The sequence below is a fragment of the Pongo pygmaeus genome, chromosome 12 (genome assembly GCF_028885625.2).
Source record: "Pongo pygmaeus isolate AG05252 chromosome 12, NHGRI_mPonPyg2-v2.0_pri, whole genome shotgun sequence".
Lineage (NCBI taxonomy): Eukaryota > Metazoa > Chordata > Mammalia > Primates > Hominidae > Pongo > Pongo pygmaeus.
In genome coordinates this window covers 122814782-122842688 of record NC_072385.2, presented here as the reverse complement: position 1 = coordinate 122842688, position 27907 = coordinate 122814782, and the positions used below count along the sequence as shown (strand labels likewise).

The 27907-nt window shown below is 35.5% G+C and overlaps 1 protein-coding gene and 1 non-coding gene across 2 annotated transcripts in view; one reads left to right on the top strand and one right to left on the bottom strand.

The window, feature by feature from the left end:
• Positions 1-27907, bottom strand: part of ROCK2 (Rho associated coiled-coil containing protein kinase 2) — a 164343-nt gene that overhangs the window by 31246 nt on the left and 105190 nt on the right. Inside the window, exons 5-18 of the mRNA XM_054474394.2 lie at positions 24776-25036; positions 16318-16462; positions 13380-13518; positions 11148-11239; positions 10264-10423; positions 7397-7457; positions 6886-6897; positions 5524-5603; positions 4597-4645; positions 3960-4095; positions 3771-3862; positions 3286-3532; positions 2795-2901; positions 88-247 (exon numbers count right to left, since the gene is read on the bottom strand). Coding sequence (XP_054330369.1) covers positions 88-247; positions 2795-2901; positions 3286-3532; positions 3771-3862; positions 3960-4095; positions 4597-4645; positions 5524-5603; positions 6886-6897; positions 7397-7457; positions 10264-10423; positions 11148-11239; positions 13380-13518; positions 16318-16462; positions 24776-25036 — 1741 coding nt within the window. The remainder of the gene's footprint in view (positions 1-87; positions 248-2794; positions 2902-3285; positions 3533-3770; positions 3863-3959; positions 4096-4596; positions 4646-5523; positions 5604-6885; positions 6898-7396; positions 7458-10263; positions 10424-11147; positions 11240-13379; positions 13519-16317; positions 16463-24775; positions 25037-27907) is intronic.
• LOC129030907 (U6 spliceosomal RNA) lies at positions 23063-23169 on the top strand. The gene has a single exon (XR_008500806.1). It is a non-coding gene; the product is annotated as a U6 spliceosomal RNA (small nuclear RNA).

The following is a 27907-nucleotide window of genomic DNA, read 5'->3' as shown; positions in this document are numbered from 1 at the left end:
AACAAATATGTTTCAAAACCAAAAAGCTAACACAGAATCAATTCTTAGGAAGACGCTGCTGGAAAACCCTCTTTAAAAAATGCATACCTTTCATGGCTTCTGATTTGGCTTCTTCGATGGACTCATAGATCTTATTTTTATCTGCTAGTCGTGCCTTTGTGGCCTTATGTTCAGCTTCTTCTTGTTCTAGGCTCTGCTGTATAACTTTTAGTTGGTATGTCATATCTATTTCCATGTTGCTTTTTTCCTATTAAATATTTAAAATGCAGCTATCAACAAAAAAGACTAGCTCACAATTTCAAAAGCTTTCTAATTTTTTTTTTTTTTTTTTTGAGACAGAGTCTTGCTCTGTTACCCAGGCTGAAGTACAGTGGTTTGATTACGGCTCATTGCAGCCTCAACCTCCCCAGGTTCAAGCAATCCTCCCACCTCAGCCTCCAAAGTAGCTGGGACTATAGACGTTTGTCACCACTCCTGGCTAATTTATTTTATTTTATTTTTTAATGTAGAGACAAGGTCTCATTAAACACTGCCTACACTGATCTTGAACTCCTGGGCTCAAGTGATCCTCCCACAGTGCTGAGATTATAGGTGTGGGCCATGGTGCTCAACCTTAACTCGTTTTTTAACAGTCTTAATTAGAATGTTCAGTATTTCCCCTCCCGTCTTCACTCAAACCTTTTAGAATAGTAATCTACATACTCTACTTCTCTACTTCCCACTGTACCCAATAGTCTACACCCCCACTCTGCTGTTCTGAGATCTGTATCGAGCTCACTTAATCTCAACAAAAAGACCAATGCTATTCTCAATATCAAATTCTAAAGACCCTTTTCAGTCTTATCTTATTTGAACTCACTGCCCCCCTTAAAACTATCCCTTGGCATTGCCGACCTTGTACTTAGTTGGTTCTCTCCATTCTGCTTGCATCCTTCCTGTTGCTCCTGAAGCTTTCCCAGCTGTCCCTTAAATGTTGGTGATCTAAGCCCCAATGCTCCTCCTATTTTCTACATAAACCCCAAAGGTTTTCTAATTCTTTGATTTTTATAGTTCATATCATAAATATGATAAAGGCTTTTTTCCAAATAAAGCCTTTCATACGAAAAATGATTTCTCAAAGCACATAATCCACCAACAGAGTAATCTACTCTGTCCTAAAAAAGAAAAAAAAAAATCACTACTTTACACAGTCTTTTCCCAGATGGGCTATTCCACTCACATGATTTCAGCTACTTACACACCAATGACTCAAATATTTCTAACTTCTACTACTATAGCCTACTGCAGTGCAGACATTCTTAATTTGGCTGTCTCATAGGTACCCTCAAACTTAAGAGGACTAAAGTGGGTTTATCACTGTCTCATGAGCTATTTTTCCTTTATTCTTTATTAACAGCATCACTATATATCTTGTCACAACCTACAAATCTGGGACTCATCTTTGACTGCTACTCATATGCCATATCTAATCAACTACTAAGTGCTGCCAAATATTCGTCTTCCAAATATTTCTGAGTCTTCCAATTTTTCCAACCTTTTAATGGCTGTACTAAGTCTCCCATTATTCCTTATCAGCATTACTGAAAAAGTCTACTGACTGGTCTCTCTACCTCTAGTCTTGTCCTCCTCAAATCTTTTCTCCACACAGTACACAGTGATCTATCTTTAATGTACCTCTAATAAGATCATCCAATTTAAAGCCCTTAAGTGGCTAGCCCATTACTATATTCAACATTTCTTAATAGATCTTGCATGATCTACCATGCCGAGCTCTGTAGCCTCACTCTGACCACTGAATTCCTCATGTCCTTACATAACAACCACATTGTGATCTTCAGGCCAATCTAACCTGATGTCTTTTTCTTTTTTAAGTTTCATTGGAACATAGCCACATCCATTCCTTTATGAATCACAGCAGGGCTGAACAGTTGCAAGAGACCATATAACCCACAGAAGATAAAATATTTACTATCATGCCTTTAAACGATTAAAATTTGCTGACTCCCACTCTATACTCCAGAAAACAAACAATGCCTTTTTTATTTTCCATCTTCTATGTCTTTGCTCATGCTGTTCTCCCTAACTTGGAATGTGCCTTTGCCCGACCTATCCTGCTGTCAGGTTAGGGATGCATCCCATACACCCTGTCCATAAGTCTATCATTCTATTTGCCATACTGCATTAGAATTATCTTTGTGCTTTATTATTACTTTTAAACTTACCTATTTATTATTACTTTTAAACTTTTAACTTTTAAACTTTTATTTAACTTTTATTTAAACTTACCTATTCAACTGTGACATTATTCAAGGCAATGACTGCATCCTGATATTTCTACCACACATAACACACTGAATATTTAGTTGAGTAAATAAATAAGTGAATGAAAATAAAATGCTAACTGCATAGACTCTAGAAATCATCCCCTTCTTAGAGTATTTTAAAAGAAAAACTTCTAAATGCCAAAAGTCATGGTGACTTTATATATGGCATTTTTAAGACATGTTATGAGTCGAAATTTGAGTTTTCCTTGGGTCCTAGAGAGATCCTCATTATCCACACTCCAGGATGGGTCCCCTCACTTCATGAGCAGCCAGCATGCTGAGGGCTGCTTGTACGGTGTTATGGTAAGCCTGCAGATACATCTCTTATCTACACATCAAGTCCAAATCAAAAGGAATCCATGAGCATGTGGAAATATTCCAGTTAGTGACTTCCCTTAGTTTAGAATAACTTTTCTAACCTGAAAGTCTACTGTCAATTTTCTTACGCAAAAATATAAAACATGTTTTACCTTTTCCAAATCAGTAAATCTCTCCTGTAGTTGTCTCTTCTCCAGTTCTACTTTTGCTAATAAGATTTTGCCGTTCTTTAAATCTTCTTCTAGGCCAGATATTCTACCTAAAAATTGCAATGTTTTTAAAAACATTAAACCCACAAAGTATATATATTCAATTAGGAATAAAAAGTTTGCAAGCCACCTTCTATTTTGGAGCTGTTGTTTGTGAGCAGAAGTTTTACACTTGTTGGTACTGTGCTTTATAGTTAATTCAAATGGAATACAATCTACTACCTGAAGAGTTTAATACTTAAAATCATACTATTTGAAATTAAATCTTTTGTTCATAAAATTTTGTATCAATGTATTTCTAATATTCTAACGTTAGAATATTTCTGAATAGTATATTCAGAAATGTCCTACTCCAGCACACTATCCATCATCTAAAGTTATTTTTAAAATAAGAATCATCAAAATTAACTCAAGTGCAACCATGACTTCAATACCTTGTAAATCATTAATTATCTCTGATCCATGGGTTCGATCCCTCCTTTCAGATTCTAGAGCTGACTGAAGATTGATAAATTCCTTTTCAAGTTTTAACTTGGCGGTCTCCAGCAGGCAGTTTTTATCTTGTAGATCTCTATTGTTAGATTCCAGCTGCTGAATCTGTTTTGAACTTTCTGCCTGGGTTTTCCTTAACCGGGCTGCAGTATCAGATTCTGTTCGCAGTAAAGCATTGGTTTCATCCAGCTGTTGTTCCATTCAAAACCAAACAACAACAAACAAACACAGATGTATGTAATGAAAATAAGTCAATGTATTCCCCCATTAGAAACTATTTAAAATAAACAAAAACCGAAAAATATTTTCCAAATGATTTCTAAAATTAGAGGTAAAGGCCTTTTGCAACACTGTCAACTAAAACTAATGTTATCGCGCAGTTAAAAATAAAACCCAGTATCTTTACTACAAATTGAGATCCACCTACTTGTCTCTGGAGTTGATTCACTTTCTCAGTGGATATTTGAGAGTTTTGATTTCTTTTTTTCAAATCTTCAAGTTGATCTTTTAAGCTGTTAACTATGATAAAAAGCATTTCAGTGGCAAGCTTAACATAACACACATACACACACTTAATTTTTTTCTTGATGAGTAATTAATATTCTACACCACAAACCATCATTTTCCAAATTTCGTTTTTTGTCTGCTTCATGATCAGCTTTCCTCTGATATTCTGCATTTTTGTGCTGAAGAAGCGCCTTTTCTCTTTCTAACTGTCTTAATGCTGATTCCACACTTTTCCGTAAGGTAATCTGAAATAATGCTTAAAGTTATTATCAAAAAAGTATGTATAAAAATAAAATCAAAACAAAAAATACTTGTTATTCCAAACAGATAAAAAAGATCTCAAAAAGGCTATCACTGCTTTTTTGTTAAAACTGTAATAATGCTTTCTATGATTGTAAACTAGCACACTACTCTTAAATCATAAAGACCGTAAATGTTTTGTTTACTATTCAAACTTCCTGTAACTTTCCACGACTACTGAACTATCATTATTTAATACTTTGGCCTAAAATGTTATGAATAGCATTTTTTTCCCTTGAAATATCTACACATACTGAATTAACTCAAGTTTGCAAAATGAAGCCTATTTATAACATGATTTCCCTATAATTTAGTCCTATCCACCAATACTACAAGGTAGGTTTCAAGGCACGTATTACTATGGTACTAAGAGAGCTCCTTAGGTAAGTCAGACATCAAAGATTTTTACTAACAAAAATGTTAATAAAAAAGTGGGGCAACTTTACCTCCTCTTCTAGCTCCTTTGCTGTTTTTTCTAGGCGAGTATTAACAGATCTAAAGAATTTCAGAAAGAAACAGTAAATAACTTCCAATTTACAATAAAACATAGTCTATAAATTTAAAAGTAATTACATAATTACTTGGTAGCTCTCCTTTTTTTTTTGAGACGAAGTCTTGCTCTGTTGCCCAGGCTGGAATGCAGTGGCGCAATCTCAGCTCACTACAATGTCTGCCTCCCAGGTTCAAGCGACTGTCCTGCCTCAGCCTCCCAAGTAGCTCCCTTGGCCTCCCAAAGTGTTGGGATTACAGGAGTGAGCCACCGCACCTGGCCCGTAGCTCTCCATTTCTTTCTTTTTTTTTTTTTTTTTGAGACGGAGTCTCGCTCTGTCGCCCAGGCTGGAGTGCAGTGGTGCGATCTCAGCTCACTGCAACCTCCGCCTCCCAGGTTCAAGCGACTGTCCCGCCTCAGCCTCCCAAGTAATTCCCTTGGCCTCCCAAAGTGTTGAGATTACAGGCGTGAGCCACTGCGCCAGGCCGTAGCTCTCCGTTTCTGTTTTTTCTTTTTTATTCTTTTGTTTCTTTGAGACGGAGTCTCACTCTGTCACCCAGGCTGGAGTGCAGTGGCACAATCTCAGCTCACTGCAACCTCTGCCTCCCGGGTTCAAGCAATTCTCTGCCTCGGCCTCCCAGGTAGCTGGGATTACAGGCACCCACCACCATGCCCAGCTAATTTTTGTATTTTTAGTAGAGAGTGGGTTTCACCATCTTGGCCAGGCTGGTCTTGAACTCCTGACCTCATGATCCACCCACCTCAGCCTCCCAAAGTGCTGGGATTACAGGTGTGAGCCACCGCGCCTGGCCGCTCTCCTTTTTTCAGTAAATGTTTAAACTTAAATTTTATAATGTAATATTTAATTATCTACAAAACATACTTGCACTTCTGTTCCAGTTCCTCTTTGGCTTGTATCTCATTGCTAAGATGTTCTTCTAATGTATACAGTTTTTTCTGAATCTGTTAAAAAAACAAGAAACTGTAATTACGTATTTTGGTCATATTTAAAGATGAGAGGCTTAAAGAAAACAATGATAAGCTTATTTTGTCTTTCCACTAAACATAATGTCCTCTATAATGGTACAGTATTTGTACTGTCTTAATGTGAGTTATACTGATAAAGGGAAAAACTCCCCCATCTCTTGCTTTCTATCAGAGTACGCATGTATGTATGAACATACTTATGTAACCATGCATAAGAAGCTCTAACTTTGGCAGAATTGTTCTATGACACAAAGTTTCAAATTCATTATAAAGAATACCACCTCTGATATCTTCTGCTGCTTTTCTATGAATTATCTGCTTGAAAATATTGTCATTATTTGTGCTAGTCAGATAAAAATGAATACATCTAAAACAAATATTCAGAGTACTCAACTGAATATGCTCAAAGTAAGAATATAAGCTCTTCTTTTATATCTTCCTACGTAGTGCTGGTCATGTTACTGTGGAGTAATCAATAACTTTCGAATAAATGATAGCTAATTAATTACAAGCTAGCTCCTCAGCAGCTTTCCCTAGCTATGTAAGTCTTTAAACAAGCTAAAATTACCAAAACTATTAAATAATCCATTTTTGGAACATTATTTACTTTTTAAAGGATTTAACTTTTTGAGCTCCTGCGGTGCCTTTGGTAAAATATCAGGCACTTTACAAATGTTGTCTTGTTAATATTAACAAAAATCCTACAAAGATGGTAGCATTGTATCTACTTGATAAAGAAAATGAAATTCAAAAACAGTAAATAATCAGGCCAAGGCAGCATAGCTAATAAGTGACAGTGGCAAAAATCAATGCAGGTCTATTAGACTCCCATGGCAATGTACTTTCCATTATTCCTTCTAGTGATCAGGTTCTCCATGGTTTTAAATACTGCATCTATCTTAAGCAAAACTCTATTTTCCCTTAATAAAAATATACAGGCTAATGAACTAGTCAAGTTTAATTGCTTTTGGCTACTACTGCATTACAATAATTTGAGCACACCAGTTACTATATGCTAATCAGAAATTTTTGCTGCCAGTTATATGTCCTTGATAAATAAAAACAAAATTACATAATATATATTTTAAACAGATCCACAGAACAATAATAAGAGATACTTGGTAGAAGAAAGGCTGGGAACTTCTCTCTTGGGTAGATGTAGTACTCCAAATGCTAGGTAGGATATGACTATATTTAAACTTTGCGAGAGTGATGAGTTTTTCTCAGTTTTTCAATATATCTGACAACATCAACATACCTCTTGACTTTCCTATTTAAAACAAAACAGAAAACACATTAAAATATTAAAATGATGGTTATGTTCTGTAAAATTCCTAAAACACAAACCATAACAAAATTATCCAACCTAATGCTTTAGTTTTCATAAGTTTGAAGAAAAAATGTTTAGCATCATCATTTATGTGTATGTGTATATACATGTATGATTTAGCTTTGCATTCATTTACAAATTATAGAAGTCAATTTTCTAAATGTTATTATAGTTGTTTACAAACTTATTCTATCACTTTTGGCACTCAATTAAGCCTAAAGCCATGTAGAAGTCCTCTTTGTACTAGCCATCATGTCTTGAATAATGATACTATTCACATAAATCAATCATTGCAATGCTATGTTAAACTGTATTACACAAGGAATGCCATCTCATGATTTTAAAAGGAGCATCAAATTAGCTTTTTAAAAACATGGGTATTACTAAAATATTTAAACATGCAACTAAAATAACTACAGCAGTAAAAATGTATACATACTTCATTTTTCCTTGATTGTATTGAATCATTTTCTCTACAAGATAGAGAGTCACTTAATAGCCTACATGGAAGGGGGGAGAAAATAAATTTTTTCATTTCATTTTAATCTATGTGCTGTTTTATTCAAGTTATTCTCAGACTTAAATATCAAACACAGATTTCTCTCTTTTCACTTCAACACATTATTTACAAACGAAGCAATATTTTTCCCTCAAGACATTTGTATCATTTTCAATAATTTAAAATGCTAGGGCCAGGCGTGGTGGCTCACGCCTATAATCCCAGCACTTTGGGAGGTCAAGGCGGGCAAGATCACCTGAGGTCCGGAGTTCGACACCAGTGTGACCAACATGGTGAAACCTTATCTCTACCAAAAAAAAAAAAAAAAACCAAAAATTAGCCGGGCATGGTGGTGGACACCTGTAGTACCAGCTACTCGGGAGACTGAGGCATGAGAATTGCTGGAACCCGGGAGGTGGAGGTTGCAGTGAGCCGAGATCGCACCACTGCACTCCAGCCTGCGCAACGAAGTGAGACTCCATCTCAATTCATCCATCAATCAATCAATCAAATGCTAAACTTTTCTTGCCTTTCCCTCTTACGGGATAACTAGTCTTTAATTTTGTTTGCACCAGACTCACTAAATGACACTATACTTCCCACCTCTTCATCTTATTATCTCATTTTTCTTTCTTTTTTTAATCTGTCATCTAGGCTGGAGTATAGCGGTACAATCATAGCTCCCTGCAGCCTCGAACTCCTGGGCTCAATTAATCCTCCTGCCTCAGGATCCCAAGTAGCTAGGAGTACAGGCACATGCCACTACACCTGGCTAATTTTTAAATTTTTTGTGGAGAAACAGTCTTGCTGTGTTGCCCAGGCTGGTCTTGAACTCCTGGCCTCAAGTGATCCACTCACCTCAGCCTCCCAAAATGCTGGGATTACAGGCGTGAGCTGCCTGTAATAGTTACAGTTTCTGTAACTATTTTATTCTTCTACACCATCTTCTAGAAAAAGACTTCTCTCCTCCTTTTTTAAGGATAACATGTCTTTATCTCCGGGTCTTAAATATATAAATCATCACTTCTATTTGACTATCAATTTCTCCCAACTGTGTTCTTCCTTATTGCCTACACCATGCTTGTGTTTTTCCTGGCACTGATACCCTCATTTTGGTCAGCATGACAATAGTTTTTAGAATATTTTCATTACTAGGGTGACCAACTCATCCTGGTTTGCCTGGATTTTTCCTGGTTTTGGCATGAAAGTCCCATGCCACATCCTAGGAAAACCCTCAGTCCTGGGCAAATTGCAATGGTTGGTTATTCTGATCATGACACACTACACACACGGATATACTGTAAGTTTGTCAACAATATGTTTCTCAAATATCTTTAATGCCTCATTCAACTACTGAACAGCTTTCAGTGGCTTCCCAATGCCAGGTGGTCAAAAGCCTCTTAGCAGAGCACACAACAATCATCTGTTGATAATTCTTCCCCAAAACTCACTTTTTTTTTTTTTCTTTTTTTTTAAGACATGGTCTTATTCTGTCACCCAGGCTGGAACAGCTCATTCCAACCTTGAACTCCTGGCCTCAAGTGATCCTTTCATCTCAGCCTCCGAGTACCTGGGATTACAGGCGCAAACCACCACATCTGGCTTTCTTTTTTCTTTTTCTTTTTCTTTTTTTTTGTTGAGATGGAGTTTCGCTCTTGTTGCCCAGGCTGGCGTGCAATGGCACGATCTTGGCTCAACCACAATCTCCACCTCCTGGGTTCAAGTGATTCTCCTGCCTCAACCTCCAGAGTAGCTGGGATTACAGGCATGTGCCACCATGCCCAGCTAATTTTGTATTTTTTAGTAGAGACGGGGTTTCTCCATGTCGGTCAGGGTGGTCTTGAACTCCTGACCTCAGGTGATCTGCCCACCTCAGCCTCCAAAGTGCTGGGATTACAGGCATGAGCCACCGTACCCAGCTTTTTTTTTTTCTTTTGTAAAGACAGGGTTCCACTTTGTTGCCTAGGCTGGTCTAGAACTCCTGGGCTCAAACTATCCTCCCACCTCAGCCTCCCAAAGTGCTAGGATTACATGTGTGAATCACCACACCCAGTCTCAACATATTTTCTAATCTTACAAACAATACTCTCACTTCAGTTAACCAATATTTATTGAATGATCTTGTGTCAGACTTTCTGCTAGATGCAGAGATTACAGGCCAGAAAACCACATAGTCTCATCGAGTCCTCCAAACTGTAATGACATAGTAGCACCTGCTCTATGTTTGAGTGCTACTGGACTCAATGTGAGTGCTCTGCTCCCAATGTATGCTCACATTCCAAACATTTGCTTCCACTATTCAACACCTCACAACTGTCCCCTAACCTCCCCATATTTCAGCCACTCAAAACCTTTTCTTGTTAGACTTGGCTAAAATGCCACCTCTTCCCAGAGCTCTGACCTATTTCTCCCTACTCCCACCCCAAAGAGATGACTTCTATTTTTCTTCTGAACCATCCCAGATTCTCTTAGCATCTTTCTTAAGGCAACTGTCACATTTTACCCTTCTTTATGACTATATAATTCCCTTATATCCTTCATGAGATGACAAGCTTCTTCAAAAATAGGTATTTGTTTTTATTGTATGTCCCCAAAAGAATGTAGAATGGTGTCTTGCAATAACTTTTAAATGAATAACATATAACATTCAGAAATAATAAAATAAAATTAAGAATTCTTCTGATGATAGTCCTTTTGGAAAAAAACAAATTAATACTTTATCTTCTATAATTGAGTCTCAAAATAAGACATCATCTTATAGCTAGATTCTAAAAACAGTAAAATTTAACAAATAATAAACCACATACAAATTTTCTCTATAGTAGGTAAATCCTATGAAAGGCAGCTGATTTCCAACAAAAGCTTTAGGAATTGGGAAGGTTTCTACATCTCCTTTGTCATCTTCAATGTCATCGAAATTGCTGCTGTCTATGTCACTGCTGAGTTCAGGTACTACAGGAGCTGCCGCTATTAAAAGAAAAGAAATAAATTATTTCATTCACAACCAAAATATATAAACCATCCTATTTTATTATGATGTATTATTTATTATTTAATAACACTATATAAATTTGTAGCAGCGCATTTGCCATTTTATCGATTCACAGAATTAAATTTTGTAATTTATTGCTATATTAGATCAGTTTTAAATACAGATTAAACAAGGAAAGCAACATATTATTCTAGTTGTTAAAAATTACAAGCAGCAATAATTTGCACAGAATTTAGAGACCTCCATTTTCTACAATCTCGAAACAGAAATATTTCTTACCCTTAAAATGAATCAATGTCATATATACATAGTAAAAATATGTTACTATGCTTACCGCAATATTTAACAGAGTATGGTCTCCACAAATAATTGTTGATTTGTCAAGTCAAACACATTTAAACTAAAGGACTGCATTCCCTTGATTCTGAAAATTATTGAGATCTACAAAGCTTAACTTGGCAAATTAAGAAATGTGTAATGTTTATTATAAAAGTGTTGAGAAATACTGCCAATAGTTTGCAAAGATATTGAGGAATATTGTTATAAATATTGCCACAGAACAAATTTGAAATGAAATTTCTCAATTTAAAAATGAGTTAGCATTAAGTGTTATCAAACATGCTTGTTATTTCAAAAAAGGAATCAACTTATGAATTTCAGAATGTGATGGAATGAAAATATTTAGGTTTATTGACTTACTTTCTCTTATGTTATCCCAATGCCACTGATCATTCTTAAAGAAAGGATGCTGTCTGATTTCTTCCACCCCATTTCTCCCAAGTCGTACCTCCCTAAACAATGCAGTTAAAGACTGTATTATTTAAAAATTATAAAATAAAAAGATTAACTCTATGTCAACAGTTTAACCAAAATAAAGATCTCAAGTAAATTTGAGATATTTGTATTAAAAGCTTCAGCTTAAATGTTTCTCAAAAATAAGCAATCCCAAGTTACAGTATGTGATCTCTTTAGAGAGATTTTAAAAACTGTAATGCACAATAAATGTCATGAAAAGTAAAATGTTGCTGTCTATAGTTTGCATCAAATGAAAGTACGTTAAGACTATCAAGTAAAAACATTCACCTGCATGTGCCACGACTGAATGACAGTAACTTCAGGATATAAACAGACACAGGTCTAACTTTTGGCAGAGAAGAGTTATTCAAAACTTCTCTAATAGAAATATTATTTTTAAAATCTCTCCCTTTCCTAAAAACAACGCATATATTATGTTTGAAGCTATCCATATTTATTCTGGTAACTATATCTCTACATGTATATTAAAGTTATTCTGCATATATGAAAAATGTTACAAAGAATTTCATTCTTTGATCCTCTGAGTCTTCAATGAAGACTATATGGAAACAGAGAGCATCTGTGTTATACAAGGCCCTGGAGCTATGTTTAACATAAACAGGAAAACTGTAGACCTTAAGGGGAAGTGCTCCTAGCCATATTTATGGCATTAGCTCATTTTCAAAATATCAGTTTTCCACCTATAATCATTCCTTAGATTGCACACCCCTGCCCCATGACTACTAATTCAAATCTTTCATGAATAACACTCCTTTCATTAACATAAAACAGGTGTACCCTGTTGTACAATTTATCAACCAGCACAAATTATGACCATCCCTACCAATCCTGCTCAGTGCCCACATCAAACATCATACAGGCTGTGTTCTTCTTCCACCCTATCCTCTTAGAAAGAGGCGTCTCTCCTTCTTTTCAAAGATAACATCTCCTCATCTCCAGGTCTTAATATATAAATCGTCATTTCCATTTTACTTTGAGTTTATCAGCACCGACTGCTCGTCAACGATGTAATTGACAGTTATTAAAGTTTTATTCTACAAATGATTGACAAATAAAAATAATTATCCTCTTTGATGAAAAAAAGAAAAAATTTTATAATGTTCAGTTTGACGAGAGGAAAACAATTTTGTTAATGGAAATACATACTGATGTAACTTTTCTGGGGATCAATTTTGTAACATCACTTAAGTTTAAAATGTGTATCCCAGAATTCCACCTTTAAGATTTTATCCTATAAAATGTATGCAGAGATGAATGTGTGAGGATAGTCACTGCAGTAATGCTTGTAACAAATTAATAAGCAATAAGATGTGCTGAGGAATCTTAGCATATTAGAGCTAGAAATGCCCTTAGTTATGTAATTTGAGCCCACTGTTTTATGGATGAGTAAAATTATTTCCCAAAAAACTAAAAATAATTTCCCCAAGATCACAAAGCTGATGTGTAAGTTTGAACGAGGGTGTGAGCACCCTCTTGTATATGTTGGTCCTTTGACAGGATGACTCCTATCACAAACATAAAATGGGACATTAGAAAAAAATGGAATGGAGTGAACAAGGAAGAGAAATCAAATAGCTTTCTAGCTTCTCTTTTGGGGGAGGTTTTCACACCTTTGTTCATCTATTTTGTTTTTAAAAGTATACAATTTCCAGGATAGTCTTGCTCATATTCAAATGCAAATTAAAAAGGGTTGGGAAGGAAGCACTCCCAAGTCTAACACGAATAGTTTTTAAGATTATAACCTGTTGAATATTTACCTATACAAAACACTCTCAAAGTTATATAAGAGTAATATGGAATAACCAGCTTGGAGGATAAAATGTGAACAATACAAAAGTTTTATTTCTTTCAAATCCATTGTTTTACCACGTTCTATTTTTTCCTTTTTAGACATGAGGGTTAAGGTTAGAGTTCAATTACAACTGGGCTGTACACACATAACAACAAGGTAGCCCAACACCAGGCTTAGCAGAAGGAAAAGGCTAACCCAGAATCAGATGCTACTTGGGTAATGAGAGGCAGACTGATTTCATACGTTAATAAGCTAGGTATGCTTTTATTTCTACAAATTTAACATAAAAGGGCTTCTCTACAAAGAAATTCAATGTACATTACCTATCTGTTAAGAAAGCACAGATGAGATTCTTTGCATGTTTGGAAATTTCTGCATCTTCAGGGAAACACAGTGAATTCTTATGATCCATAATTTTGCTATATGTTCCTACAAGTGAATCCGCATAAAATGGAGTATCCCCTAAAATTTCAAGAAAGAAGATACTGAATGTAACAGAGAATGCAAAGGAAACACTTTTCACCTAATATTTAAATATGTTAAGTTTAAATTTGTCACATGCAGGGAAGAACAAATATTCTACGGGCACAGAGTCCCAGTCAAAACAACAGACATATTGTTATATTCTAAAACAAAGAATATATTTAAATTTTACCACCACCAATGATCTCTCATCCCTTAAAAGCAAAATAAAATCAACAATAACTCCCGAATTTGTTGAGTTTTTTTGTTTTTTTTTTTAACTTAAGAGAGGAAATGTTTTACTGAATAGTCCAAGAGAAAGGTTTCCTATGTGGGGTCAGATCCGTCAGGGTCCTTTAATGCTTGGGCTGGATCAGCATTTTGAAATCACTCTCTAGAGATGTTATACAACACAGTTGCCACTAGCTATAGGTGGCAATTTAAAGTTAAAATGAATTAAATAAAATGAAAAACACAATTCCCTAGTTATACTTGCCACATTTTAAGTCATGTTGTAACCAATGGTTACCACACTGGACAGCACAGACTTAAATCATTTACATCATGATAGGCCAGACAGGGCTGCTGCAAGAGTTAAACCAACTCTATTATTTTACATAACAGGAAGTCAGGCCCAGAGAGACAGACTGTGACTAGCTTAAAATGACATATAGCTACAGTTAAAAGAGGGCAGAAATGGTCTCCCCATGCAGTGTTCTTACTAATGACTGTAATAGATGCACTGAAGCAAGTATAAAGATGGAAAACATTGAAAGCACCATTTTGGCCAGTACTCAGCTAAACCCACAAGTGTTACAGGCTCTGCCAGTACACCTACACTACAAGCAACTTTAATGAAAACCTGACTTTCCCAAATCAGCCAATCCAAAACTTCAAAAAATGTCTTCAGGTAGTTATTTTTTGTTTGTGTTCAAAGAAAGGTGGAGGGGAGTGATGAATTCAGTATTTTATTTTTTATTTTTTTAATTTATTTTTTAACTTTTTAAACTTTCTTATGTTAAAAAATTTTTATTTATTTTAATTTTACTCTTTTATTATTACTTTTTTAGACACAGTATCTCATATGTTCCCCAGGCTGGCCTTGAACTCCTGGGCTCAAGTGATCCTCCTGCCTCAGCCTCCTGAAGAGATGAGCTAGCACCACCCAGCCTGGCAGTCGTGAGAATTTAAATGGCCTCTTCATCAAATAAGCCAAATTACTTCCTCTAAAGTATCTTATTTTGTAAATCCCTAGGAAAGCGTGCCTAGGCAAAAAAGAGAATATATTCTATTTTCAAAAGATTACAAGACACAACCTAGGCCAGAGATGGGAGAATAGACAGCTACATGGGACCATATGATGTGTACAAACAGACTCACTCTGAAAGGCCCAAAATAAAGTAGGTCATACTATGACATGAAACAAAGCATAACAAGATCAATGCTACATACACAAGACAGTCATCAAGAGAAAGCAATTTATGCCAAAAAAAAGTTCAAGAGTAATTATTATTTAAATTTGCAATTTACCGAAAATTTCTGATTTTTTAGCAATAACCATAGTCTTTTATCATACAGGTTTTACACTACCATTTCTTTTAGGCTCATCTTTCAGAAAATATATTCTCTAATTCTAAAAAGTATATTTTTAACTCTAATTCCATATTATGCTATTAGCCTTGACATACTTGCCTTGGAAAGTGGATTTAACTACATTTTCAACCCTCATCCCCATGCCACGTCACTGGCTTCCTTAGCCAGAAGGTGTAAGTATTTTTATGACCCCAGTACTTAGAAATGGGAAACCTTAGGAATGAAATCTATGATGTAAAGAAAGTTTTGAAATACTTCAGCCTTTCAAATTTTGATTTGGTCATAAAAAAGAAGAAATAACTAAATTTGTCTCTGAGTTTTCTAAAACTGAAATGTTATTATAAAATATATTTATCTTGATAATCAAATGGTAAACACTATATTTATAATTTATTTCACAAGAATTACAAACAATATATATGCAAGTAGTAAATGGAAGGAATACAGTTGTTTACGAAATCAATTATGCAATTACATAAACTAAAGAGATTTTTATTTCTCTACTACTATTGGGACAAATATTAAGTCTTATATTTAAATATTATAACAAATACGATTGATCAAGAAAAACTTAGAGGGCTAGGTGTGGTGGTTCATGCCTAAAATCCCAGCACTTTGGGAGGCTGGGAGGAACACTTGAGGTCAGGAGTTTGAAACTAGCCTGGGCAACATGATGAGACCACTTCTACAAAAAATGAAAAAAATCAGCCGGGTTTAGTGGCATGTGCCTGTAATCCTAGCTACTCGGGAGGCAAAATGGGATGATCACTTGAGCCTAGGACGTCAAGGCTGCAGTGAGCCGCGTTCATGCCACTGCTCTCCAGCCTGGGCAACAGAGCGAGACGCTGCCTCAGAAAAAAAAAGAAGGAAAATCTTAGAATGAAGGCCCACTGAACCTGTAAACTTGCTTCTTGTTCTAATATTTTCTTAATTCAAAAATGTCTGCTGGAGAAATATTTCCTGGTGATATATTTTTAAATCTTTTTACATTCTACTTATTCTATTTAATCACCATGCCAGTATCAGGCTTGGTATTAATTTTCCAATTAACAGTCTGCCCTATGAGATACTACTAATTCAAAGTTTCCAGAAATCCAATTCTTACCTACGACAAAGGCAATTAATTTCCTTATATTCTCAAATTCCTGACTGAAATAAAGTATTATAAGAAGCATTTTGAAAAAAGAAGTTAAAATATTTACTTACCCACCAGCATCTCATAAAGGAAAACACCTACAGACCACCAATCACATTCTCGCCCATAGTAACCATCACCCCCTTGTGATTTCAGAACCTCAGGTGATATATAATCCGGTGTTCCAACTGCTGTATCACAATGTACCATGCCTGTCTGCATGAACAGGAGAGATAAAGAAAAAACAGATCAGTGTAAAAACACACACTTATAAATGCAATGAATACATTTATTACTAGATATACAGTGATTACATATTGCTACCAACAGAACTTCAGTGCTGACATAACTTCGGGATACAGAGAATAAATACACTGGAAAATGCATTAAAATGCTTAAATTATGGCAGATAGGAATAAACTGTGAACTCTAAAATACAGGTGGCTTCCTCAATGAAAGAAGAAAAAGGTTTGGTAAAATGGAGATTCCATGCAAATCAACAACTTTTCTTTTTCTTATTTCTTACACTATAGTTATAAGGTTAGTACAAAATGTGGTCTTAAGGATGCTGACCTAGGAAAAAGAATCATTAGAGAAAGGAAGCTTTCATATTTCCAGAATAAACTGAAGCAATTAAGATAACAAAGGGCCCCAGTTTGGAGGCTGAATAAAGAGTTGGCTTTTGTATTACCAAGGAAAAAAATAAAGAAATAGATCAAATGTTTAAATTAAAAGATCTTAGAAGTGTGAAAGCTATACTTCCAAGCTATATATTTAGAAATATGCAGCTGTGGCATCAATATATTTGGCAAGATGATTTTTAAAAACCACTTATCTGTGTTTAGTTTCAGTAGATAATAAAATAATCCCTCCTTGATGTCTTTTTGACAAGTACAATAACCATTATAGGGATGTGTGTGTCTGCATGCTGCAAAATGAAATGACTAGAGAAGTATGGTGCTAAACGGTATTTCTTTACCTCTAGCTCTGTCCAACTTGCAATGATTTGAGAGATTAAGTGCCCTTTATTTCCTTTACCTGCCCAGTAAAGAGTGTGTTGCCCACATTCCTCATAAGGAAGCTATACAAACTACCTAATATTGAGTATTATGGCTACCTTGAGAAAAGGAGGTTGAACACATTTTGTAAACCTAATTTATGTAACTTTATATGAAACTTGTTATAGAAAAAATCTTTTCATTCATTCTCAAATTGGCAGAACTAACTCAATGGCTTTATTTTCCCACATATATAGCAAATAGAGAATAAAAGCTATTTTAGTGTGAATAGAAATTTAAAAATAAATGTTATGGAAATAATTGAGCAAACCATGGGAGTAACACTTTGTGTGGATTACTACAAAGGACAAATTATGAACAAGACAGTGCCTGACTTCAAAAGGCAGGGTATACAATTAATTTTTATCATGGACTGTCCTACAGTCTAGACTTCTGTTGGGGGAAAAAATTAATAGAGGCTTATTAGGTTAAAGAAAATTTCCTTATTTCACATACATCCACAGAAATTAAGCTTTTAAAAAATTATATGAGACTTAGCTACTAAAACCAACTTACTGGAGACACACACACACACAAACACAAACGCACACATGCAACCAAAGGAAAAATTACTTAGCATTCAAAGGTTCAGAGGAAGGACAAGAAAGGGCAAGATAAGAAAGAATTGGCATAAAGTTAGGCTGTAAAGGACAGATAAGCTAGGGTTTAAAGGAGAGAGGATGGTATGACAGGTTAGATAGAAAAAAAGAGCATAAAGAAACAGGAACAACCTGGTATAAACTTGTTCAAGAAATGCAGTGAAATCCAAATCAACTAAATGTAAAGTTCCACACAATGACGACTGGAAGGATAAGCTGCATATCAGTGTGAATAACCACTTGCAGAATAAATACTTGGGTAGGACTAAAGATTTTTATTGGTTATAAACTATTATATTCTATATAGTAATAGTAATTGCTAATAGTAAACTATATTCACATACTAAACTATGTGAATAACACTCTGCTTTTGGAAAATTAATGTTCTAACCATAATTTTTGGCTAGCATACTGAAGTTTTTAAAACAAACATTTGAAAATGATATTTAAAAATACTTAAAAAGTGTCTTATGTGGAAGCCCTCAAATTATATGACTATGAAATCTACATTTATAACAAGTCTCTAACCCTGTTTAAATGAACTGTGAGAAGGATAAGTAAAAAACTAAAGAGATTGGCTTACCAACAGTGGGTAGATGGGCAAAGGATGGAAAGAAGGGAGTAATGGGAACAGGGTATGGGAATATGGAGCAAGTGACTCTTCTCTGAGCATACATTTTGTATAGCTCTATCTCCTAAAACCAGAGGAAACTTCACGTATCCAAAAAAAATAAACATTAAAACCAATCAGGATGTGGCGGGAACTCTAAATGGAACACAAAAAAAAAAGAAACGAACTTGTTTTATAAATAAATAACATAACCACATTAGAGAAGGTAGAAAGAAACAAACTAAACTAAGTAACTCTGAAAAATAACATCTTAACAGGACACGGTTAAGACTAATTAAAAACAGAAAGAAGTGTGCAAAAATAATATATTTTGGTTAGCAAATCTGTTTGTCACAGGGGTAAGGACTGACAACTCTGAAATAATTTTATGTGTATACTAGGGTTGAACTGGTAAGTAAATACATTGCAGATAATAAGAGCCAAGAGTTTTACTGTTCACGACAGAAATTACAAAAAAGAAAGGAGGGAGACAAGAATAAACCCAGTGGTGCTGGACTTGAATCAGAGTTATCAGTATGAGCTCCTAATTTTTAATATGCTATATATACAGACATATACAAAATTAAATATAAACATGTGTGCATGTGGTTTATGGTTTAGTACATTTAGTATATACAATATATACCCCCTAACTCTGTCAGCTGGCAGGGCCTAGAAGTAATGACAGTCCAGGAGCAATGAGCACATCTAGCACCCAATTATTGATTTATAAATACCATTCTTTAATAAAAAGAATCAGAGCTTCCTGGAGAAGTAGGTGATTCCAGAGGTGAGGCAGAGAAAATATAAGACAAGTCTTGAACATTGTATAGTGTCAAAAAATAAGAAAATGCTCCAAAAGGGGGATACGTGGAAAGGACAAAGAAGCCAACCTAAGGAGCTTTCACAAGATGGCAAACTTTGAACTGAGTTTCAAAATATGAATAAGAATTTTCCAGGCAGATTTTTAGACAGCATATATGTAGGCCAAGAATCATGATATATCATAGTATAGAAAGAACTACATGTAACTCAAGACTTCTAAGCCATAAAGTACTGTCAAATGATAGAGAATAGGGTACAAAAGCAGGCAGGGGGTCATATCAGAAGAAATTTCATGTGACAAGCTAAGGAGTTTGAACTTAATTCAGTAGATGACAGAAATCTACTGAAGGGTATTAAGCTGGAGAGCCAGATAATCAAGTATGCATTTTCAAAAGGTTTCTCAAATTATTTTATTTTAAATGTATCAGATTAAATGTGTATTTTCTAAATATATTTGATGTGTTATCATGGTCAAAAAATATCATAAATCAAGATAACCTACTGAAAACACAAAACTGGTCAATCAGAAATCTTGGAGTTGGTCTAAAAACAACTGAAATGCTTCCTATAAAGGTGGAAAAAAAACTGTAAATGGAATTTTTAATAACAGAATCACTGAATGCTTCTGTTTTAGGAAATTCTTCTCTTTTCAGTAAATTCAGTGTTTTCAGTAAATTCTCTGAATTTATGATTTTTTTGGTCCATAATACATCAAATACATTTAGCAAATACATATTTAATATGATACATTTAAAATAATCTGAGAAACCTTTTGAAAATGCATACCTTTTTTAAAAAAAAATTACTTAAAAAGAAAAGCTACCAGTTAGCTTTTAAAAAATTATAGCCTCTATTTAGTCAAATGGTATATGCTAGAATATTAATGGATAAAAATCGTCTTCAGGTAATTTTTTTTTTTCTTCAGTTTTTTTTTTTTTTTTTTTTTGAGACAGAGTCTCGCTTTGTCGCCCAGGCTGGAGCGCAGTAGCACGATCTTGGCTGACTGTAACCTCCGTCTCCTGGGTTCAAGCAATTCTCCTGCCTCAGTCTCCTGAGTAGGTGGGACTATAGGCCCGCGCCATCATGCCTGGCTAATTTTTGTGTTTTTAGTAGAGATGGGGTTTCGCCATGTTAGCGAGGCTGGTCTCGAACTCCTGACCTCAGGTGATCCACCCACCTCAGCCTCCCAAAGTGCTGGGATTACAGGCATGAGCCATCGTGCCTGCCCTCTTCAGGTAATTTAAAATACTAACATATAAAGTAGTCTTAAAAGGAGGTAAAGGTTGCTATAAAATGCATGACATGCAGAGTACACCCAACATAGCAGTAGCTCTCAACTATTACTGAGACACATCTACATATAAATATCTTACAATGTGACTCTCACTCACATTTAGATAAGTTTTTTTTTTTTCTGAGAGAATAAGGGTGATGGCAACTGCATCCAGAAAGTTGTGTAATGTACAATTTATCAATGATATAATTTAATGAGATAGTATTACTCTGAATTCTGATAGTGACAAATCATTTTAGTCCTTGTAAGTTGATAGTTGTATTTTATTTTTGCTTTTATCCATGGCATAACATTTTATAGGAAGTCAGGATGGCTGAAAAATAATTTGAGCATATATGTCTATATTATAGATAAAGTGTTGGCTAATTTTTCTTGTAAAGGGCCAGACTGTAAATATTTTGGCTTTGTGGGCCACACAGGTTCTCCGTCACATATTTTTCTTCTTTTTTTTAAACAAACTTTTAAAAATGTAAAAATTATTTTTGGCATGTAAGCTGTATAAAACCAAGTCACAGTCCCTTCTGTAAGTGGATGAGAATAAAACTATGGACATTTCTTTTTTTTTTTTTTTTTTTTTGAGACAGGGTCTTGCTCTGTCATCCAGGCTGGAGGGCAGTGGCCTGGCACGATCTCAGCTCACTGCAACCTCCACCCCCTGGGTTCAAGCAATTCTCATGCCTCAGCCACCCAAGGAGCTGGGATTACAGGCATGCACCATCACGCCTGGCTAATTTTTCTATTTTTAGTAGAAATGGGGGTTCACCTTGTTTCCCGGGTTGGTCTCGAACTCCTGGCCTCAAGCAATCTGTCCACCTTGGCCTCCCAAAGTGATGGGATTACAGGTGTGACCCACTGCAGCTGGCCAAAACTATGGACATTTCTAATGGCTTTGGTATGGCAACAATAATCAAACAAAGGCACATGAAGTGTTGAGCCTTAAACTTGCAATAAGACTATTCATGTTAAAAACTAATAGAAAATTATAAATTCAATGTACTATAGTTTTTAATAAAAAAACTCTTTTGTTCTTAAACATTGTATAATTATCCTTAGTATTGCTTGAGGAATGGAGGTCTAGGGTAAAACAACGCTTTAAAAGTTCAGTATTTGTTAAAAAAACATCTTTGACTACATCAGAATGAAGGAGTTCTATTCAAACAAAGGAAGGCATAGATGGGTAACACAATGGAAGATGATATCAGCAATATCTATGGAATCACTGTCTAGATTATATAAGCAATCCTTGTACATGAACAAGAAACCAATTTAAAAGAGTTAAAAGATATAAACAGGTAATTCACAAAACAGAAATGACTGACAAATATATGAAGAGCGGTTTGTCATCATTAGTTACAAGATTAACATAACTGGTCAGGCACAGTGCCTCACATCTGTAATCCCAGCATTTTGGGAGGCTAAGGCAGGAGGAGGATCACTTGAGCCCAGGAGTTTGAGATCAGCCTAGGCAACACAGAGAGACACTGTCTCCATGAAATATAAAAAAATGAACCAGGCATGGTGGTGCACGCCTGTTGTCCCAGCTACTCAGGAGCCTAAGGCGGGAGGATCCCTTGAGCCCAGGGGTTTCGGGCTACAGTGAGCTATGATTACACCACTACACTCCAGCCTGGGCAATAGAGGAGACGCTGTCTACAATAACAACAAAAAAAGATTAATGTAACTTTTATAAATCTTATTTATTTTTTTCTTGGCTAACTTAGTCCAATAAGATGAACATAATTGTTTAAAGATACTACTGTATATCAATGGAACTGGTAACCCTTAGAGAACTGAATAATAAGTGTTAGCAAGGATATGGGGAGACAAGATCTCTCATGTACTAGTAGTAAGAAGTTACAAACATTCACAGCCATTCTGGAGATCGGGCAATTCTTTCTTTATGTACCCTCTGATGTAGTAGTTTCACTTCTATGTTTATACTTAGAGAACCCCTTGTCAGCATATACATGGGACCTACATAAAGATGTTCAAGACAGTACTGTTGTTAGCAGGGATTTGGAGGTGACCTAAAAATCGAACATCCAAGGAATAATAAGGTAAATTGATTGATAGATACTACGGAATACTAAGCAGCAGAAAGAAGCAATGAACCAACTGACATTTATCAGGGAGAGATATAAAAACAATGCTGAGTAACAACAGCAAACAAAATGACATCTATATCAAGATACTGTTTATACCAGCTAAGAACATATATGTACACTATAGTAATAATCTGCAAAAACATATGGTAAACATATACTAGCTATCTATTAGGGAGAGGAAGGACAGAATGAGACAGAAACTGAATGGAGGAAAATATAAAATAAAAGCAAGATGAGGCCTTTGTGTTGACTACTCATGACAATAAACTATGAACCAAGGAGTATAAACTCAACTGTCTGTATCTGAGTTTAAAAACAGTAAACAGTGCTCACTTAGGCAGCACATATACTAAAATTAGAACGATACAGACAAGATTAGCATGGCCCCAGCACAAGCATAACACGCAAATTCTTGAAGCAGTCCATATTTTTTAAATTTATTAAAAATAATAAATAAAAATAAAAGTAAAAATAGTAAACATAATTAGGCCATGTTTTACTTTGCCTTATAAAGAGACAATTTAAGTATTTGCTTACATGCTTATACAATTATTCTGTAGGTACCATATTCTATCCCGTTCCCCATATTCTCCTTCTCTACACCTTTCTCTCCTTAACCACCCTTATCCTCCCTAAAAACATGTGTTATGATTTATTTCTCTGTACCCTAGCGCCAAAAGTTTTTGGTTTAATGAAAATCGCAATACATTCATGGAAGTACAACACAAAAACATCTTCTCTTATGTATAGCAGACATAAGTTTAGCATTCTATTAGCAAATTATTTCATACTTCATTTTCATTAAAGATCATTTGCACTGTTAATCATTTCACACTATATTATACCAAATACCACAAGAGGGAGCTTTGGGTACAATAAAAAACTCCACCTATTAAACAGTGATTAAGGGTTGCAGAACATAACAGACTCTATCAAAAAGACCAAAAATATATAGGGATGTTAAGTTCTACCTGGGTAGATTAAGATAGACAAAAATGGCCCATAAAGTATAGCACAAATTCTGACTATGTGAAGAAATTATGGACATTATGACATTAAAGAATGATCAGTCAGGTCAGGATTATCAGAAGGAACCTTAAAGCCAAGGTAAAATCTGAGATGAGCTTGGAAGTTGGAATGCTGATGAAGGTAGAATGATCAATAAAAGTGAATGTCATACAGGTGGCATGAATAAGTTAAGAGGTAGAGAGAAAATTACCTTAACTCAAAATAAACATTTGACTAGACAACTATCAAGAAATAAGATTAGCTTTATAAGCATACTGGAAAGTTATAAAAAACATACAAAACATGAAATACAGTTTGCTGTCAATATATATTAACATTTATAAGTCGACTCCTAGGTCCAACAGGGTAATACAAAGGAAACAGAACCGATCTCTCTCCATCAAGAATTACTTACTGCACACTTACAGAGAAAAGGGCAAGATATATAAATTTTACAACCAAAATAAATCAATATCATAATGAGCTACGAGGTTAATGCCACTGAACCTATTAATCATAATATGAATTGATCAACAGGTAAAGCATCGCAACAGATGATGTTCCCAAATTTATTCTGCGTGGTTGATGCAGAGGGAGTGAGTAGGAGGTTGTAACATAAATTTCTTTACTTACGTTTACCTCCTCTTTTAAAGAAAAAAATGTAGAAATAACAATGGTGGTGAAAATACCTAATTTACCTTAATTTAGATTTTGTGTCCTTCTTCACCTAGATTATACACATGAACCGGTTTTGATTGGTAGCAAATGCTTGTCAACAGTCTATGAGGAAGATAACTAAGCTAAGTTTTTATTTCTCTTGATAAGTACTCTACAGCTACATAAATGATTACAAAAGAAATGTTTTAAGTTGGTTAAGGAAATGTTTTAAGTTGGTTATATCTTGTTTGGGTGCTATACAGTTATGAAAACGATATTTACCTTTGTTCAAAACTATGAAGACCTGATTTAAAGTATTTCATTTATTTCTGTCCCTCAAAAACCTATCGTTTTAAATAATTTGCTTACTTACTTCATCCATCTTCATACACGTGCCAAAATCTGCTAATTTTAGATGTCCATGTTTATCCAAGAGCATGTTGTCAGGCTTCACATCTCTGTGTATTAAACCCATGGAGTGTATTGCATCCAGAGCAAGAACAACTTCAGCAGTGTAAAATTTGGCCCATTTTTCAGGCACATCATAATTACTCATAAGGTTTACAAGGTCTCCACCAGGCATGTACTCCATTACCATGTACAGATACCTATCATCTTGAAAGGCATAAAAAAGCTGGAAAACAAAAGGAAAAGGAAAAATTTTTAAAAACCCAAACCAAAAACCATAATCAGAACAAAAATTTAAAAAACTATTATTACTATTGAAAAAGGCAAACTATTTTATAACCAAAACTAAAATGTATGAGATCTTTTATTTTAGACTCAGGCATATGTAATGGATAAACAGTATCAGACAAAATTTTTATATGGGTGCCTTATTCAAGCATAAATGAATATTTCCCCTCATGGAGAACACAATACAAAAGAAACTATTTAAATAGAAACATTTAAGAAAAGAAACAAACAGGAACAATGAACATTAAAGGTGAAAGAATGACAGAAGAATTCACTATAGTTTAAAGAAAACAGCTTTCTGAACAAACTACCGCACATAACTCACACAGAAAAGAGCTGAGGAGGTAGGAGCAATTTTAAAAAATCTAGAGATACTAGATTCAACAGATACAAGAAGAGAGAATAAGCCCCATATCAATGGAAAGAATGAGTCACTGGTAGCCATATTTGGAAGAGGCAAAACTCTTCTCTCCCCTTCCCCATCACCTTGTTCATGATAAACAAGAGACATTCAGTGTACTGAGACTACAGCAGTAGCATTGGGACCAGAGAAAGAAGATACCAGTCCAGGTTGCTACTGGCCCCCCAAAAAGACAGAGAAACCACAATGTCTGAAGAAAACCTATCTGTACATTCTAGCAAACAGTATGTCACACCCCTCCCAGAAACAAGCAATGCAAACACAAGCCTTCCACAGACAAACAGGGAAAAGATAAAACTAAGAATCAATATTTGAGAAAAACCAACATCATGAAATAAAGAAAACAGCAATTTGACAAACAAAAATAATACTCAAGGAAATGTTTAATAGGACAAACCGAAGACAGCTTTAAAAATGTAAAATCAACCAGGCGTGGTGGCTCACACCTGTAATCCCACCACTTTGGGAGGCCGAGGCAAGTGGATCACCTAAGGTCAGGAGTTCGAGACCAGCCTGGCCAACATGGTGAAACCCCGTCTCTACTAAAACTATAAAAAATTAGCTGGGCATAGTGGCAGGCACCTGTAATCCCAGCAACTTGGGAGGCTGAGGCAGGAGAACTGCTTGAACCCCGGACGCAGAGGTTGCAGTGAGCCGAGATTACACCATTGCACTCCGGCCTGGGCAACAAGAGCAAAACTCTGTCTCAAAAGAAAACAAAAAATACATGTAAAATCGATACCCTCAAAAGGGTAACAGATGTCACATCAATTAAACATTAGGCTGATATAAGGACAAAAAAACCCCTGAAGTCTAAGAATTCACTATATGACTGATGATAGACAAACAGATTACAGTTAGAAAACTGAGAAAATGAATGTTCTCTGAACACACTGAAGGAGTAAGAGATGAAATACAGAGCAATGTCAGAAAAGCACCAACGTCTACCTAAAAGCAGTCCTAGAGAGTATAAAGACTAGAACAACAAAGGAATAGTAAACAAAAATTTCTAGAAATTAGTAAAGTTAAAAATCTAAGATCAAGAAAACCTCTAAATGAAACTGATACTTTACACAGCTAGGGCTAAATTTTCAGAAATCCAAGAGAAAAATCCTGTTTCCAAAAAATGCCATATATACAAAAACATAAAATCATATTGGCAACAAACCCCTCAGCCAACATACTGAATATAAAAGGCAACATAGCTATATCTTCAAAGTTTTGAGGGAAAATAATTTTCATTCTAGAATATGGCAGACAAGAAAACAAAGGAGATGACAAAATGAAATTTTATAATTGACAGACCATTTTCAAAAAAATTATTCGAGAATATAGTTTGACAAAATGAAGAATAGCTGGGCACAGCAGTGGCTCATGCCTGTAATCCCAGCATTTTGGGAGGCTGAGGCAGGCAGATCACCTGAGGTCAGGAGTTTGAGATCAGCCTGGCCAACATGGCAAAACCTCCATCTCTACTAAAATTACAAAAATGAGCCAGGAATGGTGGCGCATGCCGTAATCCCAGCTAATCGAGAGGCTGAGGTGGGAGAATTGCTGGAACCCGGGAGGCAGAGGTTGCAGCGAGCCAAGATCGTGCCACTGCACTCCAGCCTGGGTGACAGAGTGAGACTTGACTAGGGGGGGAAAAAAGGAATAAATCCAAGTAAGAGGATTATGTGAGACATAATTTTAAAATGGAAGGCATCAGGATGAAGAGAAGGAAGAAATAGGAAAGCATGATAAGGCTAGTTACCAAATTGAGAAAGTGTGTGTGTGTGTGTGTGTGTGTGTGTGTGTGTGTCTGTCGGTATACAACATGTTTAAATGATTAAAGGAAATATGAAAATAAATGAAGAGACCACCTCATGTACATGGATTGGAAGAATCAATATTATCAAAATGGCAATTCTCCCCAAATTGATCATTATATTCAATGCAATCTCCATCTCAATCCCAGTGGGTCTTTTCCAAAAACCAACAAGCAGGTCCTAAAATTTATTTGGAAATGCAAAGGACTCAGAAAAGCCAAAACAATCTGGAACTAGAACAAAGCAGGAGGACTTACATTTCCCAATTTCAAAACTTACTACAAAATTACAATAATCAAGACAATACTGGCCAGGCACGGTGGCTCACGCCAGTAATCCCAACACTTGAGGAGGCCTAAGTGGGAGGATGACTTGAGGCCAGGAATTTGAGACCAGCCTGGGCAACAAAGTGAGACTGTGTCTCTACACAAATATTAAAAATTAGCCAGGAATGGTGGTACACCTGTAGTCCCAGCTACTTGGGAGGCTGAGGTGGGAGGATCACTTGAGCCCAGGATTTTGAGGTTTACAGTGAGTTACAATTGCACCACTGTACTCCAGTCTGCGCAACAAAGTGAGA